Source organism: Crotalus tigris, unplaced genomic scaffold, assembly GCF_016545835.1.
Source record: "Crotalus tigris isolate CLP2741 ecotype Arizona unplaced genomic scaffold, ASM1654583v1 scf7180000017690.20705106771:4171800, whole genome shotgun sequence".
In the NCBI taxonomy this organism is placed as follows: domain Eukaryota; kingdom Metazoa; phylum Chordata; class Lepidosauria; order Squamata; family Viperidae; genus Crotalus; species Crotalus tigris.
In genome coordinates, this window is record NW_024096569.1 from 455,001 (window position 1) to 473,262 (window position 18,262).

Genomic DNA, 18,262 nt, shown 5'->3' on the forward strand with positions numbered 1-18,262 from the left:
CAAATAGAAGTAGAAAGACTGTGGCAAAAGCAAGCAAGGGTAGTACCAATAGTGATAGGCTCCTTGGGTGCAATTCCAAAACAACTGGAGCACCACTTGTACACCATTGGCATTGACAAATTCGCTATTAGTCAATTGCAAAAGGCGGCCTTACTAGGAACTGCTTCCATCCTGCGACGATATCTGTAATACCATCAAACATCCACATCTGCTTATCCCAGGTCCTGGGTAGACAAAATGCCAAATCCAGTCTGAACATCTGGCTGACTGTGCGATGATCCATCAATAATAATAATAATAATAATAATAATAATAATAATAATAATAATAATAATAATAGAATTGGAAGGGACCTTGGAGGTCATCTAGTCCAACACCTGCTCAAGCAGGAGAACCTATACCATTTCAGACAAATGGCTGTCCAGTCTCTTCTTAAAAACTTCCAGTGTTGGAACATTCACCGCTTCTGGAGGCAGGTTGTTCCACTGGTTAATTGTTCTGACTTGTCAGGAAACTTCTCCTTAGTTCCAGGTTGCTTCTCTCCTTGATTAGTTTCCATCCGTTGCTTCTTGTCTTCGCCTTCAGGCGCTTTGGAGAATAGCTTGACTCCCTCTTCTTTGGGACAGCCCCTGAGATACTGGAAGGCTGCTATCCTGTCCCCCCTCGTCCTTCTCTTCATTAAACTGGACATACCCAATTCTAGCAACCGTTCCTTATATGCTTTAGCCTCCAGTCCCCTGATCCTCTTTGTTGCTCTTCTCTGCACTCTTTCCAGAGTCTCAACATCTTTTTTACATCGTAGTGACCAAAACTGGATGCCGTATTCCAAGTGTGGCCTTACCAAGGCGCTGTAAAGTGGTATTAACGCTTCACCTGATCCTGATTCTATCCCTCTGTTAATGCAGCCCAGCACTGTGTTGGCTTTTTTGGCAGCTGCAGCACACAGCTGGCTCCTATAAGCCACGCCAGGCACTCTGGATCCCAGGGCTTTTCATTTATTTCCTGTAATCCATGTCATGGAATCAGAGTCGGAGGTCTCTCAAGGACATCTAGTCCAACCCCCTGTTCATGCAAGATCTACTAAGGACCGAGGACTTGAACTCCCAGAATTGGAGCTATTTATATTTTCTCCTCTAGCGGTCTTCCCAGAATTCCCCAGCCAGCCATGTTTGAAGATTTCTGGACTTCCCAGAATTCCTCAGCCATGAGAATTAGGGTTCAAAGGTCAGTTCTATGAGGGGGGGGGCCTGAATCCCCTCTCCCACCTCTATTCAGTTTTCCCTTTCAGAAAAATGGCCTGGCGGATAGTCTTGTAAACTAAACTCTCCCATTGATTTGACTCATTTCATTTATTGATTGATCAGAATTCAGGAACCCTGGGCAAGTCTCCAACGGGTTGGCCTCAGTTGTCCCCATCTATGAAACGGGCACAAGCCACAGCCCGGAACACTTTGCATGGGAGACACAACGTCCGAACGCACAGAGAAACACAAATATTAAAAATCCAGGACAGCGCAGATTAGAGGACTGCGTGTCGGTGTGTGTGTGTGTGTGTGTGTGTGTATGTATGTCTCTGTGTGTGTCACAAAAAGTTAATGTAAAACTCCAAAGGCGTCTTATAGCTTGTGGAGATGGCACGGGGCCAAGGCCGGAGTCACCCACAGAAGAACCTGGAAAGGGGTGTGTGTGTGAAGAAATGTCTATATTTGTGACTCCCAGCCCAGCAAAACAGAAAAATTGGGCCTTTATTTTGCCCTTAATTACCACCTGTCTGGCCAGGTGAGCCAAACTCAAAAAAGTGTATGTGTGTGTTGTGTGTGTGTGTTGGGGGGGGGTTGTGGATGGAATTTCCTGCGTGGAAAAGGTGTCCCAGGTGGCAAAGGAGACGGGGGGGGGGAGGAGGGGGGGAGGCAGGTGGGCAGCATTGCTGACAAAAAGGCCGGTGCAAAATCAAAAGCCTCAGCGGGCAGATTAATTTCTTAATTAAGAAATTAAGAGATCAAACGGAGAAAGGAAGGAAGGAAGGAAGGAAGGAGGAGGGAAGGAAGGGAGGAAGGAAGGGGGGAGGGAGGGAAGGAAGGAAGGAAGGATAAGAAAGAGGGGGGAAGTAGATAGAGAAGGGAGGGAGGTAGGAAGGAAGGAAGGAGAGAGGGAGGGAAGGAAGGAAAAGAGAAAGAGAGGAAGGAAAAAGTAAATAAAGAAAGGAGGGAGGGAGGGAGGAAGGAAGGAAGGAAGGAGAGAGGGAGGGAAGGAAGGAAAAGAGAAAGAGGGAGGAAAAAGTAAATAAAGAAAGGAGGGAGGGAGGGAGGGAGGAAGGAGAGAGGGAGGGAAGGAAGAAAGGAAGGATAAGAGAAAAAAGGGGGGAAAGTAAATAAAGGAGGGAGGTAGAAAGGAAGGAAGGAGAGAGGGAGGGAGGGAAGGAAGGAAAAGAGAAAGAGAGGGAGGAAAAAGTAAATAAAGAAAGGAGGGAGGGAGGAAGGGAGGAAGGAAGGAAGGAAGGAAGGAGGGGCACAGACCTGGTCTGTGGAAAAGGAACCTCTTCTGAACTTTTGGGGGACCTCTCTCCCCCCCCCACTCCCGATTCTCTGCACACACACACCCACACACACACACACACACCTCGCTCACCTGCGGGCAGCGATCCGCGGAGAGGTTCGCCCCGTCTGTTGTGGCAACCGGCCCTGCTTTCTTTTCTTCTTCTCTCTCTCTCTCTCTCTTTCCTTCCTTCCTTCCTTCCTTCCCTCCTTCCTGGACGGGCGGCCAAGGAAGGCGGGCGGCTGCGCTGGCTCTTCCCACGCCTCCCCCGCGGCTCACCTGGCCGCCAGGTGGGAGGAGGCGGGGGCGGGGCAGCTGCTGCTCCTGCCCGGGGCCGGCGGGACTTCCCACCTGCGTGGCGCGCGGGTGGGCGGGGACGGGCAGGTAAGGCGCCACGCAGGTGGGAAGTCCCGCTGGTTGCCCCAGGTTGCTCTCCCCCCCCACCACGGGGGTCTCTCTCGTGGCCCTGGACCTGCCTCGGTGTGCGTGCGTGGTTTTTTTTGTGCCTGTGTTTTTGTGGGGGTGGGTGGGTGGGTGTTTTTTTGTGTGTGTCCGTGTTTTTTGTCTTTCCGAGAGGACCCTCCTGAGATGCGGGAGGAACCCAGACGGGTCTGGGGTCTGCAGAAACTCGGCGGAGAGGAGGCGGGAGAGGGCTTGGTGGGCGCCGGGGAGACCCCGACACGACACGGGGGAGCGAGAACGTCGGGAAAGAGAAGGCTGGTTCAGAAGGGCGAAGGAGGGGGAAGGAGACGGGAGGGAGACTTGCCCCTCTGCAGGGTTTCAGGATGTGGGTCTTCTTCTGACTGAGCAGGGGGCTGGACTAGAAGACCTCTAAGGTCACTTCCGTCTTCTCTTCTCTTCTCGGTCCCATCCCATCCCATCCCATATTTTCTGTTCTATTCTATTCTATTATTCTGTTCTAAATTCTATATTCTATATTCGATATTCTATTCTATTCTATTCTATTCTATTCTATTCTATTCTATTCTATTCTATTCTATTCTTCTATTCTATATTCTATTCTGTTCTGTTCTATTCTATTCTATTCTATTCCATCCTCTATTCAATTCCATCCTCTATTCTATTCTATTCTATTCTATTCTATTCTATTCCTTATTTCTATTCTATTCTATTCTATTCTATTCTTTTCTATTCTATTCTATTCTATTCTATTCTATTCTATTCTATTCTATTCTATTCTATGCATTTGCCCAGAGAGTTCAGACACAACTCTTTTCTTGGTGTTAGCATTGCAACTTTTTAAATTTTATTTTATTTTACTTTTATTTTAGATAAATAGATGATAGGTAGGTATGTAGGTAGGTAGACAGAGACAGACAGATAGGTAGAGATAGATAGATGATAGCTAGATAGATAGATAGATGGATGGATAGATAGAGATGGATAGATAAAGATAGATAGATAGATAGATAGATAGATAGATAGATAGATAGATAGATAGATAGATAGATAGATAGATAGATGACAGATGGATGGATGGAAAGATAGACAACTCTGAACGGTCAGTAAATGAACTTTGTAAGTCAAGGACTAACCTGTATTTTATTTTATTATTTTGTTAATTAGACTTTTATGCTGCTCACCTTCTCTACGAGGTGACTCTAGATGACTTACCAAGTTACAAAACAAGGGAAAAGAATTAAAAAAAATTAAAATAACTACCTAGGTTAGAATACTGTTTAAAAGATTAAACAGATTAAACAGTTTAATATCCAGTTGCCTTTTCCAAAATGAAAACCACTTTTGATTAAAAAAAACAAAAAAACCCACACTTTTTGAAATTGACACACATGCCTATGTGGAGCCATGTAGATTCTTGCACACCCAGGCTCCACGTCGCCTCCCTCTTGCACGCTTGCGGCTGGCATGCCAGAGGGCACGCAGAGGACTAGAATCTTCGTGCCTCCTTCTATTTCCTTCCAACATCCGAACGGAACTGAAACCTACGAGGAAAAAAGGGAAAAAATGTGTTGTCCAGACAACTAGTTTTCGGTGACCTGTTTGGAGGGTGATTCATGTTTCAAGCGTGTCGAACATGCCCCGGGCAACTGTCGGCAAGCTGCCGGCCTTCCAGCATTTCCCAGAATCCCCCACTCAGTGCTAGCTCAGAATTCTGGGAAATTAATCCAAACACACTGAGGTTGAGGAAAGATGCTGAGGGTGGGTCCTCAAGGGGGCCATAGTTCCCCCATGCTGGCTGAGGAATTCTGGGAGTTGAAGTCCATGAATCATGAAGGGGCCATAGTTCCCCTATGCTGGCTGAGGAATTCTGGGAGTTGAAGTCCACAAGTCCTCAAGGGGGCCATAGTTCCCCCATGCTGACTCAGGAATTCTGGGAGTTGAAGTCCGCGAGTCATGAAGGGGGCCATAGTTCCCCCGTGCTGGCTCAGGAATTCTGGGAGTTGAAGTCCTCGAGTCCTAAAGGGGGCCATAGTTCCCCCATGCTGGCTGAGGAATTCTGGGAGTTGAAGTCCAGAGTCCTAAAAGAGCCAAGATTGCCTACCCCCTGAGCTAAACCAATCTTTTTCAAAGTTGACCCCCCTGAAAACGGGTGGACTTGCCCAGCATGTTGGCTGGGGAATTCTGGGAGTTGAAGTTCCCACCCCTGTCCACGTGGCCATGTTTGGAAAAGACTGACCTTGGGTGGGTGGCTTTGGCCAGGATTTTACAAACTTTGAGCCACCCTTACAAGGTTGTGGGGTTCACCTGAGAAGTGTGCCCCCCACATACACCTCCATGTAAAAGCCCCTTCCCCATTCAGCCCTCCCAGCCCCCTGGCCGTCTGCTCCCCCCCCCAAACATACACTCACTCCACTGCGCAGGAAATCAGTCCGAGAAAGAAGCAGGAGCCTGAGATGTAAAGGAGCAGCTGGATGACCTTTGGCAACCCCTGGTATTCTGTGGGGTGAAGCAGGCGGAGTTGCAGAGGGACTGGAGGGGGCGAAGGAAAGGGGGCAAGGAGGCAGGAAGGGAGGGGGGGGCGGTTCCGGGGATCTGGGATCCACCCCGCTCATATCATTTCTGCAGCTGAGCCACGTTCCCCGGTGGAACTGCCTGCCACAAGACGCAACTTCGCTGCTAATGCACAGGCAGTCCTCAAGTTACAGCAGTTCGTTTAGTGACTGTTCAAAGTTACGACAACACTGTGACTTAGGACCCTTTTTCACACTTATGACCGTCGCAGCTTCCCCATGGTCACCTGATCAAAATTCGAATGCTTGGCTGCCGACTTGTATTTATGACGGTCGCAGCGGGGAGAGGAGGGAGGTGGGGCCAGGGAGGGAGGGGTCTGAGGCCCACCCTCAGGAGGCGGGGACAAGGGAGGCGGGGCCAGGGAAGGAGGGGACTGTGGCCCATCCCTAGGGGGCGGAGCAGAGCAGGGAGGCGGGGCCAGGGAGGGAAGAGTTGAGTGGCCCACCCCCAGGGGGCGGAGTGGAGGGAGGCGGGGCCAGGGAAGGAGGGGACTGAGGCCCACCCCCAGGAGGCAGAGTGGAGGAGGGAGGCGGGGCCAGGGAGGGAGTTGTGTGGCCCACCTCCAGGGGGCGGAGTGGAGGAGGGAGGCGGGGCCAGGGAGGGAGTTGTGTGGCCCACCTCCAGGGGGCGGAGTGGAGGAGGAAGGCGGGGCCAGGGAGGGGACTGAGGGCCACCCCCAGGGGGCGGAGCAGAGCAGGTAGGTGGGGCCAGGGAGGGAGGAGACTGTGGTCCACCCATAGGGGGTGGAGCGGAGGAGGGAGGCAGGGCTAGGGAGGGAGGGGACTGTGCCCACCCGCAGGGGACGGAGCAGAGGACGGAGGCGGGGCCAGGGAGGGAGGAGTTGTGACCTACCCCCAGGAGGCGGAGTGGAGGAGGGAGGTGGGGCCAGGGAGGAAGGAGTTGTGTGGCCCACCCCCAGGGGGTGGAGTGGAGGAGGGAGGCGGGGCCAGGGAGGGAGGGGACTGTGCCCACCAGCAGGGGACAGAGTGGAGGAGGCGGGGCCAGGGAGGGAGGAGACTGCGGCCCACCCCCAGGAGGCGGAGTGCAGGAGGGAGGCGGGGCCAGGAAGGGAGGGGCCTGTGGCCCACCCCCAGGGGGTGGGGCGGAGGAGGGAGGCGGGGCCAGGGAGGGAGGGGCCTGTGGCCCACCCCCAGGGGGCAGAGCAGAGGAGGGAGGCGGGGCCAGCCTCTCACCTGGGTAGCAGATCCTCCGGTCCCAGCAGGGTATCTCCATCCTTCGGCAGCTGGAGCAGTTGAAGAGGGAGGCCGCCACATCTGGCAGAAGAGATGCAATAAACGGACAACAATTCACGACCACAACAGGACCCAAAGTATCCCCACCGCCGTTACGTGAGTTTTGTCCCATTTCTATCTGTTTTATTAATTTTTTAAAATTTATTATTACACTTCATACTGCACCTTTCTGTCCCCCAACATTCAAGGCAGCTTACCAGATTTTAAAAATGCCCAACAAATATATCGATATAATGAAAAATCAAAGCCTAGCTTTAGGACCAATCGCCGGTCCTTAAAATAACGATCCATCTGACGGCTTTATGGGGGTGGGGTGGGGAACTTACGGCAAGCAGGTGGACACAGAGCTGGAAGAGAAAGAATAAAAACCAATATAAAACTAAAAGCAGACGATAAGAGGCGTGAAAAATAAATACCCCGGATGATGAGCGTCACGAGGACTAGCTCCTTGTCCAATTTGCAAAATATTCGCGGACGTTTCGGAAGTTCCGGTGTGGGCTTCTTGCCCGTCGATTCATCAAATTAATTAAATTTCAATTGATAAGCTGCCCACCACGTTATCCGAAACGACACCCCTATGAATACCTTGACGTTGGCCCGTTATTCAAGAGCGTCGGTTCTTCTAATTTCTCTATTTCTATTTATTGCGGAGTTTTGTTTTGTTTTTTATTCCGCTTTTACAAGTCACTTATGGGTGTGTTAAGACCCTTTGGTTCCTACGCCCTTTGCAAACAGAATCCCCCTAAAGTCAAGATCAGAAAGGAACCCTCAAGGTCATCTAGTCTGACCCCCCCCACACACACACACACTGAATCAGCTCCCTCTCTGCGATCGGTCCCTGCGCTACCGGCAGTCCTGGACCGACAAACGTTTGCTTAGTGACTGGAGTCACGACGACACTGGAAAAAGCGGCTTGGGATCCGTTGTTCACACTTAACGACCGTGGCACCATTCCCCCACGGTGACAATATTCAAAATTCAGAGGCTTGGCTACTGACCGGTCTCTATGACGGTCGCGGTAATCATAACGATCCCCTTTTGCAACCTTCCTATCAAGCCACCTCAACGGGGAAGCCAGATTGACTTAAGAACCGTGCGACTCACTTAACAGACGCAGCGATTCGCTTAACAACGGTGGCTGGAAAGGCAGAAAAAGAGGGCAAAATCCGCTTCGCCACCGTCTTGCTTAGTGACGGAAATCTCGGGCTCCATTTTGGCCGTTAAGCCGAGGATTAGCTGCGTTTTGAAACCAGGCTTGCTCAGAGCCCAATTCAGCCTTTCTCTCTGGGGTCTTCCAATAATAATAATAATAATAGTAATAATAATAATAATAATAATAATAGTAGTAGTAGTAGTAGTAGTAATAATAACAACAATAATAATAACAAACTACACAATAATAATAGTAATAGTAGCAATAGCAATAGTAATAATAATAATAAAAACAACAACAATAATAGTAATAATAATAGTAATAACAACAATAATAATAACAGACAACAAACAACACAATAATAATAGTAATAATAGTAGTAGTAGTAATTATAACAATAATAAAAACAAACAAACAACAACAACAACAACAATAATAATAATAATAATAAAGTTGGAGGGGACCTTGGAGGTCATCTAGTGTCGATCCGAACCTGCAACTTTGGGGGGGCGAGTGCGAAACAGCCGTCTTAAAGAAAGCAGTCAGACAGACTGGACTCCTCCCAAGCCAGACCCCCCCCTCCCTTCCCGAAGAGCCGAGTGCGGATCCTCCCACCTTCTCTGGTCTCGCTGGGGATCTTAACCTCGTGCAGCCAGTTCCAAAACTTCGGGACGTCCACAAAGCTCTGTTTTATTTCTAAGGGAAAGAAGAAAAGGGGGGGGGAGCCCTGCAGAGCTGTGGACTACAACTCCCACCATCCCCAGCCAGGCTCAGGGGACGAGCCAGGCCGGCATCAGCCCTTGAACCCTGCTCATGCCCACCATGGCGGGGCAGGGGGGGGCTGGGGACCCGCTTACCGATCACCCGGAGCACCCGATGGGCTTTCTCCAGGAGCAAGTCCAGCGCTGCCTCATCTGGGGCCGAGAAAATAGAGAAGGGGGGGGAGGCTGTTGCAAGCCGGGGCTGGACCTAGCGGATAGCTGCCTGCAGGGAAAATCACTGGCCCAAGCCTGCTTGGGTCCTGAAGCCCAGGAAGCAGCGTGGGCCGATTCTCTGCTGTTCGACCTGTCCTACCTCGCAGGGCTGTTATTCCAGAGGATTATGAGACTCGGCGTCCAACCCGAAACCCTCCGGCAGAAGCGCAACGATGGCGCGAAGGAGACTGGCACGGCTTTGTAACAAGGCTGCCAAAGCGACGCCTTGCACAAAAGGTCCTCGACGTACGACGGACCACTTAGTGACCGAAGGAAATGGCCGACAACCCGTACTCAAATTGTCCTAAGGAGAGACTGGACGGCCATTTGTCTAAAAAGATACAGGTTCTCCTGCTTGAGCAGGGGGCTGGACTAGAGGACCTCTGAGGTCACCTCCAGCTCTATTCCGATTGATTGATTGATTGATTGATTGATTCAATTGATTGAAATGGACTACAACAGTGGTTCTCCACCTGTGTGTCGGGACCCCATTTGGGGTCGAACGATCATTTCACGGGGGTCGCCAAACAACGCAGTCCGCCATTTTTTCCCCCTTTTCCTTAGCTGTGCTCCTCCCTTTTATTCTATTGGCTTTGGAAAGCCAATCGAATAGACTCTCTTGAATGGAGTCTAATTCTATTGGCTTTCAAAAGCCAATAGGAATTGTCCAGGCTGTCTCTGCCCTGCTGAGCCCGCCAAAAGTCCCATTCTGCAAACGGTGCTGCACCAGTTGAGTAGTCCTCGACTTATGACCGGTTGAGTAGTCCTCGACGTACGACCGGTTGGGGGTCGCGGCATTAAAAAGGTTGAGAACCACTGCCCTGGAGTCTCCTGTTTGAGCAGGGGGTTGGACTAGAGGATCTTCAAGGTCCCTTCCAGCTCCATTCTGATTGATTGATTGATTGATTGAAATTACGACCGTCCCTGGGTGTAGTGTGAGCTCCCTCCTATGGGCGGGGTGCCTCCCCCTTCTTCATGGCCCCCCCTCCCAGGTTGAGGTCCCGGGGTCTCTCTCTACCTAAGGCGAAGTCCCGAACAGCCGCTGCCCCCCAGGGGTACTTGGAGCAGCCCCCCCGGGCGAAACGCTCTCGGTGGCGGGCGCAGAGCCGGGCGAAACGCATCCTCAGGTTCTTGAACTCGTGTCCGCAGTGGAGGCAGCCCTCCGCGCCCCCCATGGCCAGGTGGAGGAGGAAGAGGAAGAGGAGGAGAAAGACAGCTGGGGTGGGCCAAGGGACCCCTAGCCCCAGGGGCACCGGGGCAGGGGGTGCAAGATGGCCCATGGTGAGCAGCTAATGGGCGGAGCCAGGAAGGAGTGGGCGGGGCCCCAAGGGTGTTCTGGAACCCCGTTTCCATGGTGTCTTTGGCCCCGGGTTCTAGAGTTTGGTGAGGCCAAGAATCACAGAAGCCACGAATCATAGAAACCACAAATCACAGAAACCACGAATCATAGAAACCAAGAATCATAGAAGCCAAGAATCAAAGAAACCAAGAATCATAGAAACCACGAATCATAGAAACCATGAATCATAGAAACCAAGAATGATAGAAACCAAGAATCATAGAAACCATGAATCATAGAAGCCAAGAATCACAGAAACCACGAATCACAGAAACCAAGAATCAAAGAAACCACGAATCATAGAAACCATGAATCATAGAAACCATGAATCATAGAAGCCAAGAATCATAGAAGCCAAGAATCATAGAAACCAAGAATCAAAGAAACCACGAATCATAGAAACCACGAATCATAGAAACCATGAATCATAGAAGCCAAGAATCATAGAAACCAAGAATCAAAGAAACCAAGAATCATAGAAACCACAAATCACAGAAACCACGAATCAGAGAAACCATAAATCATAGAAACCAAGAATCATAGAAGCTACGAATCATAGAAACCAAGAATCACAGAAACCAAGAATCACGGAAACCATGAATCAAAGAAACCACGAATCATAGAAACCATGAATCATAGAAGCCAAGAATCACAGAAACCATAAGGCAAGAACGGACCATGGAGGTCTTCTAGTCTGACCCCCAGGAGCCCAAGGCAGCAGACTTTATATCATTCCAGACAAATAATTTAATAAATTAAGGTATAGTTGTATTTAAGATTATATTAAATGTGGATATATTTATATATAACACATAAATTCTGGGTCTGCTTTGGCTCAGCAAAGCTTTGCTAGGCATTTGGCATACGGATATTCCTTGATTTACGACTGCAGTTGAGCCCAAAATTTCCACCGCTAAGCAAGACAGTCATTAAGTGAGTTTTGCCCTGTTTTATGACTTTCCTTGACACCGTTGTTAAGTGAATCACTGCAGTTGTTCAGTGAGTCACACGACTGTTAAGTGGATCTGGCTTCCCCCATGGTCGTTGCTTGTCAGGAGGTCGCAAAAGAATATCACATGACCCAACCGGAACGCCGCGACCGTCGTAAGTGTGAATCAGCGGCCCAAAGTCACTGTTTCTGGGTCCGTCACTTCAAACGGTCACTAAACAAACCGTTGTAAGCAGGGGACTATCTGTGATCTGTAGCTTTTGGCCTGATTCACATATTTGGGCCGTATCTTCGAAGGGATTTCGTTGTTTTCAGCAAACCAGGTTTTGACCAGAACAGGAATTGCACACAAGAGCAACTTGGCCATCAGCTCTCCAGGATGGTTTAACTGGTTTTCCTGGAAAGGGTTGGACTAGATGACCCTTGAGGGTGCTTTCCAAGTGCACAACTCTAGGATTTCCCCATTCGTCTGGCCAAGGCGTCTCCCCAGCCTGTCGGCTTTGTGGCGCCTCGACAGTTGTGATTGCGGTGCAGTGTTTCTCAACCTGGGCAACCTGGAGATGGGTGGACTTCACTTCCCAGAATTCCCCAGGCCAGCAAGGCCTGATGGGAACCATTTCAATCTCCTAATCATCTAATCATCTTCTAATAAAGGACAGCGACTAAATTTCTCAGTCCTGCCTGGACCCCGAAAGAGATTAGATTAGACCCCTAACCACAAGCCACCTTGGAACCGGGGTTTAAGACGATGGGTGAGAAAGCATCCTTCAGAAACCCTGGAAAATTCCCATCTCTCTGGTTGCTGAGGATTATGGGTCTAAGAGGACTAGGCAGGATCTCTCAGTTAACCCAGTTAACAGATCGAACGTGGGCTCTTCTGGGACCGAAGCCATGTTCTCTCCAGATCATGTTCAGGTTGAAGATGTCAACAGAAGAAAGTCTTTGTAGAACTCAGGGTTCAAATCTGGGTTCTCGGCGCTCTCTGAGCTGGGTGGTTTCCTTGCAGACGTTTCGTGACCCAACTGGGGAACATCATCAGTGCTAGAAGGGAGTTGAGGAGGAGGAGGAGGAGGAAGAAGAAGAGGAGGAGGAGGAGGAGGAGGAGGAAGACAACGACGACGATGACAATGACAGCTGGGGGGGGGTCCTTGGTGCTCTCTGAGCTGGGTGGTTTCCTTGCAGACGTTTCATGACCCAACTAGGAAACATCATCAGTGCTAGAAGGGAGTGGGGTTTATGGAGAGGAGGAGGAGGAGGACTATGGGGGTCCTTGGGATTCTCTGAGCTGGGTGGTTTCCTTGCAGACGTTTCATGACCCAACTAGGGAACGTCATTAGTGCTAGAAGGGAGGAGGGGGGGAAGGGAAAGGGGGAGGGGGAGGGGAAGGAGGAGGAGGAGGGGGGGAGGGGGAGGAGGGGGGAGGGGAGGGGGAGGAGAAGGAGGACTTCTTTGGGGTCCTTGAAGCTCTCCAAAATTGGTCGTTTTCTGGCAGACCTCTCATGACCCAACTAGATAGCATCATCAGGTCCAAACTGAAGCAACCTTAAAGTTTAAGAATCCCTCTGCACATGCTCCAAGGGGGATATTCTCGCCTGCAGCCTCTGGCTGGACCAGGTGCTTCCCCAGCACCCTGGCTTGACTGCAGCTGTGCTGGACCCCCCCCCTTCAACTCCCTCCCCTCGTGCCCCAACCTTCCGGTCTGAACACGTCCTTGGAAGGACAGAAAAGCTGGAAGGGAAACCCAGACTGCACAGCGCCCAGGTGAGGTGTGAGCAGAGACCACGTGCCTGTGTGTCAGAGCCACGCAGGGGAGAAACGGGCCTGGGGAAAGGAGGCTTACTCAGACCCAAAGGAGAATGTAGGTCAGGGCCCACCTGACGCCAGCAGCTACCTCTGCCCTGGGCTGTGTGAATCAGCAACAAGGGAGCGGTGCAAAAACACACATTTATTGTGTTATCAAAAATTACACCCTGCCCTGCCAGGTCAGGTGGCTGACATTTGCCCTGCGCGATTTTGGCACTCTGAAAACCACAGCAGGATGCGCAAGAAATAACATTGCTTCTGGATCTCAAGAAATTAAGAAACGTTCCCAAACTCAGCGCAGGAACTTTCCCAAACTCAAAGGGATTCTGGAACCCAGAAGGCACCGATTTGCAAAAGTGAGCTATTAATTGACAGAGGGAGGGAGGGTGAATCCTGTTCAAAGCAAAATTCAGAAGAGAAGAGAAGAGAGGAGAAGAGAAGAGAATATAGAATATAGATTCTATTCTATATTCTATATTATAGAATATAGAATAGAATAGATTATAGATTATAGAATAGAATAGAATATAGAATATAGAATATAGATTCTATTCTATATTCTATATTATAGAATATAGACTAGAATATAGATTATAGAATAGAATAGAATAGAATAGAATAGAATAGAATAGAATAGAATAGAATAGAATAGAAGCTGGAAGGGACCTTGAAGGTCTTCTAGTCCAGCCCCCTGTACCGTCTCCGAAAGGTGACTGTCCAGTCTCTTCTTAAAAACCTCCAGTGATGGAGCGCCCACGATTTCTGGTGGCAAGCTGTTCCACTGGTTAATTGTCCTCACTGCCAGGAAGTTTCTCCTTAATTCCAGGTTGCTTCTCTCTTTGATCAGTTTCCATCCATTGTTTCTCGTCCTGCCCTCTGGTGCTTTGGAGAATAACATGACCCCCTCCTCTTCTTGGTGGCAACCCCTCAAATACTGAAATGCTGCTATCATGTCTCCCCTATTTCTTCTTTTCTTTAGAGTAGCCAAACCCCAGTCCTGCAGCCATTTTTCATTGTTTTAGTCTCCAGGCCTTGGATCCTCTTAGTTGCTCTTCTCTGCACTTTTTCCAAACTCTCAACATCTTTTTTGTGATGTGGTGACCAAAACTGGCTGCAGTATCCCAGGTGTGGCCTTACTAAGGATTTACAAAACGGTACTAATACTGTGCGTGATCTCGATTCTATGCCTCTGTTTACGCAACCCAGGATTGTGTTAGCTTTTTTGGCTGCCGCTGCACACGGCTGGCTCAGGGTCAAGCGATCGTCCACTAGGACTCCAAGGTCCATCTCACCGTGGCTGTTTTTGAACCAGGTCTGGCCCAGTCTCTACTCGTACCTTTGATTTTTCCTGCCTAAATGTAAAACTTTGCTTTTCTCCACCTTGAAACTCATTTTGTTGGACGGGGCCCCTTGTTCAAGTCTGTCCAGATCTCTTTGGGTCCTGAGTTTGTCTTCTGGGGTGTTGGCTACTCCTGTCAGTTTGGTGTCACCTGCAAATTTGACGAGTTCCCCTTCAATTCCCCCATCTGAGTCATTGATGAATATATTGGAGAGTTTACTCGGCCTAAGACGGGGCCTTGTGGTACCCCACTGCTTACTTCCCTCCGTGCAGATGTAGGGCCGTTGAGGACTACGCGTTGAGTACGGTTTGCCAGCCAGCTACAGATCCATCTGGGGGTGATGTTGTCTAGCCCACCCATTTGTAGTTTACCAAGCAGAAGGTTGTGGTCTACTTTGTCAAATGCCTTACTGAAATCTAAGTATACTACGTCTACAGCGTTTCGCTGGTCTGCTAGTTTAGTCACTTTATCGAAGAATGAAATAAGATTGGATTGGCATGATAAAATACGATAAAGCCAGTAAGAGGGGGAAAAAATCCACCACAAACAATCTTTAAATCAATATTTTTCTTTTTTTTAACAACATTTTATTAAGTTTATATAGATGAGGAAAAATAAGAACAATACAGGTGTGATAAAGGAAGGGGTGGAAGGAAGGGAGTTAGGGTAAAATAAGGATAGGTACAATCACATATTTCAACAAACAAGCTACCGTCCAGATCATAATAATGTGTAAATATCATATTCAACCATTTTTACCAAAGCTTAGACCAGTGTTTCTCAACCTTGACCATTTTAAGGCATGTGGACTTCAACTCCCAATGCTGGCTGTGGAATTCTGGGAGTTGAAGTCCACATGCCTTAAAATTGTCAAGGTTGAGAAACACTGGCTTAGACTATAACATACTAAAAACAATTAGTAAACAAATAAATTGATCTAGTAAGTAATTAGTAAACAAATACGTTGATCTAGTAAGTAAACACTACTAATAAAATCTCAAAAAACCCTAACAATCAAAAGTAACAAATGAGAATCAGTAAATCAGGAAAAATAATCATATCATCAAAATATTAGTTAAAACTCGATTAAAAATCAGTCAATGTTTTTCAATCTGGATAACTTTAAGACTTGTGGACTTCAACTCCCAGAATTCCCTGGCACTAATGCATTCCTTTATCAAATGTATGCCCATTGTGGCATGCTTACTCTCTTGTAATCCCTTCCTCTGCAATCTCTTTGCTCTGTGGGGTAGGGGCCTGAGGAATTCTGGGAGTTGAAGTCCACCCCTCTTAGTTGCTGGAATTGAGTTAAGGAATCCCCTAAGGGTCTCCAGTTGGTGCCTTTTCCCCTGCAGCCTTCTCTCTCCCTCCAATAAACCCCACATCCTGCATTGGACATCCAAATAAGCTGATTCCCCCCCCCCCACTTCCTGTCCCGAGAGCGCCAGTTGGAGATTCACTGTAGAAAATGAATCCATCCACACCAATGGGAAGCAGTGCCCTCTAGTGGCCAATGTATGCAACTACATCTTGGCTTCCAAACATCTGGTGACTAGAGTTTTCCTAGAAATAACTAACCCAGTTTATTGTCCCCAGTTAGGGACAGCAGCCCCGTGTCTCTGAGAACAGCTCAGGGAGACCCAGCTCCAGAGAGTCCTCAACCTACGACCACAATTCCCTTCGCAAGCGGTGAGGTCGTTAAGTGACCCGTGCCCGGTTTTAGGACCTCGTCTCTCTCAAGGAACCAAGGAGCAGCCATGTTGAGCTGAGAACTCTGGGAGTTGTAGTCTGTACATCTGGAGGAGGCCCAGGGTAGGGGAGCTCACCGCTGTTGTTTGGGTTGGGGGGGGGTCTCACGATGGGGGAAGCACCCCCTCTCTCCGGCTGAACGGGGTTTTTGTAAGATGGAAACCAGCAAAGGCGGGCAAGGAAGTGGGCATTAAATATTATTTTTTCTATTAGAGAACATTAAAGCTCCTATCCTTTGCATGCAGGCGGTTGTTTGCAAATTAAAATATACACTGATGACGTTCCCTAGTTGGGTCATGAAACGTCCACAAGGAAACCACCCAGATCAGAGAGCACCAAGGACCCCACAGTCTGTCCTTCCTTCCTTCCTTCCTTCCTTCCTTCCTTCCTTCCTTCCTTCCTTCCGCACTGATGATGTTCCCTGGTTGGGTCCACAAGGAAACCACCCAGATCAGAGAGCACCAAGGACCCCATAATCCTCCTCCTCCCTGCCTCCTCCTCCTCTCTGCAACCCCCCCTCCCTTCTATCACTGATGATGTTCCCTAGCTGGGTCATGAAACGTCTGCAAGAAGACCACCAACTCAGAGAGTACCAGGGATCCCCTGGTTGTGGTTGTGGTTGTGGTTGTGGTTGTGGTTCTTCTTCTTCTTCTTCTTCTTCTTCTTCTTCTTCTTCTTCTTCTTCTTCTTCTTCTTCTTCTTCTTCTTCTTCTTCTTCTTCTTCTTCTTCTTCTTCTTCTTCTTCTCCTTCTCCTCCTTCTCCTTCTCCTCCTTCTCCTTCTCCTTCTTCCTTCTTCTTCTTCCTTCTTTCTTCCTCTTCTTCTTCTCCTCCTCCTCCTCCTCCTCCCTTCTAGCACTGATGATGTTCCCTAGCTGGGTCATGAAACATCTGCAAGAAACCCTACGCAGCTCAGAAAGCACCAAGGACCCCATAGTTCAGCCCGCTGCTACAAATATTCTCTTCTGTTGATAAAACATGCAGCTGGTGTGTGTGTGTGTGTATGTATGTATGTGTATGTATATGTTGAAGCAGCAGGCGTGAATTTAAATGGACTCCAGAAGATGGTAGAGGACAGGAAGACCTGGAGGAACGTTGTCCATGGGGTCACGATGGGTCGGACACGACTTCGCAATTAACAACAAATATGTATATGTATGTATATATATTTGCTATATTTAAAGCAAATAGACTTTAGTGCAGTGGTTCTCAACCTGTGGGTCGGGACCCCATTTGGGGTCGAACGACCATTTCACGGGGGTTGCCAAACAACGCAGTCCGCCATTTTTTCCCCCCTTTTCCTTAGCTGTGCTACTCCCTTTTATTCGATTGGCTTTTGAAAGCCAATAGAAGAAACTCTCTTGAATAGAGTCTAATTCTATTGGCTTTCCAAAGCCAATAGGAATTGTCCAGGCTGTCTCTGCCCTGCTGAGCCCGCCAAAAATCCCATTCTGCAAACGGTGCTGCACCAGTTGAGTAGTCCTCGACTTACGACCGGTTGGGGTTTGCGGCATTAAAAAGGTTGAAAACCACTGTTTTAGTGCATGAAAAGGAAAAGAAAAACACTCAGCTGCCCAGTTTCAAATCCATCCGCTTCCCTGCATGCTTAACTCCACTTAGCTGCTGTGACCCCCCCCTCCCCGAAGCCCCCCAGGCCCTGGGAGATGATTCAGGATGCAGGCAGAGAATTTATGCTGATGTGGCTCCCCCCAAAATCAAACATTTTCTGGCTGCCCACAGCATTTGCTCGCGGGTTTTGTTTTCACAACCTGGGAATCGAGGAACACCGACAGAGTGAATTGTGATTTTATGACCTTGTTTTCCGCTGGTGCTCATTAAGTGTCGGCTGCGGTCGTAAAGCGAACTTCTCGGTCGTTAAATGAACCAGCGCTTCTCTATGGGCCGCTGTATCTGGACCCACCGACGGGTCCCTGTAGCTTTGTAACCTCTGGCGAAGAAGCTGGGGAATCTCACCCCCCCCCCCGAATCCAACAACCCCAGATTTCACACAGAGATCAGAGGGAAAAACAAAATTGCCGGTCGGGCTTTATTGTGACGTGGCAATCCCAGGGAGGGTCTTGCATTATCGTGAGGTGTGGCAAAGCCCCCCAGCCCAAACAGGCAGATCTTGAAAGGGTGGGGGGTGGGGGAATCAACCTAGACAAATTTTGTACA

At 49.1% G+C, this 18,262-nt stretch overlaps 2 protein-coding genes across 4 annotated transcripts in view; both read right to left on the reverse strand.

Annotated features, from left to right (window-relative positions):
• The window catches only part of TNK1 (tyrosine kinase non receptor 1), a 23,600-nt gene extending 20,823 nt beyond the window's left edge, over positions 1 to 2,777 (reverse strand). Inside the window, exons 1-2 of one of the 3 annotated variants that reach the window (XM_039337883.1) lie at positions 2,629 to 2,775; positions 155 to 224 (exon numbers count right to left, since the gene is read on the reverse strand). In XM_039337883.1, the coding sequence (XP_039193817.1) occupies positions 155 to 208 (54 nt within the window). In that variant the 5' untranslated portion in view covers positions 209 to 224; positions 2,629 to 2,775. Of the gene's footprint in view, positions 1 to 154; positions 225 to 2,619 lie in introns of all 3 variants that reach the window. The other 2 variants (XM_039337884.1, XM_039337885.1) reach the window with 2 other exon arrangements.
• Positions 2,778 to 4,350: 1,573 nt separating this feature from the next.
• TMEM95 (transmembrane protein 95) lies at positions 4,351 to 10,084 on the reverse strand. Its single transcript, XM_039337815.1, has 5 exons — positions 9,928 to 10,084; positions 8,793 to 8,882; positions 8,551 to 8,631; positions 6,723 to 6,896; positions 4,351 to 4,499 (listed from the first exon to the last, which is right to left on the reverse strand). Exons 1-5 carry the CDS (start codon positions 10,082 to 10,084, stop codon positions 4,351 to 4,353), a joined length of 651 nt encoding a protein of 216 aa, XP_039193749.1.
• Positions 10,085 to 18,262: the final 8,178 nt, after the last annotated feature.

Bases quoted from the DNA above. Each gene is read 5' to 3' on its own strand.
- TMEM95 (XM_039337815.1), bottom strand. From the start codon at position 10,084: ATGGGGGGCGCGGAGGGCTGCCTCCACTGCGGACACGAGTTCAAGAAC. The intron at 8,883-9,927 runs GTAGAGAGAGAC...GGCTTGCAACAG, and splicing joins TGTTCGGGACTTCGCCTTAG to CCTCCCCCCCCTTCTCTATT. The intron at 4,500-6,722 runs GTGAGAGGCTGG...TTTTCCTCGTAG, and splicing joins CCGGAGGATCTGCTACCCAG to GTTTCAGTTCCGTTCGGATG.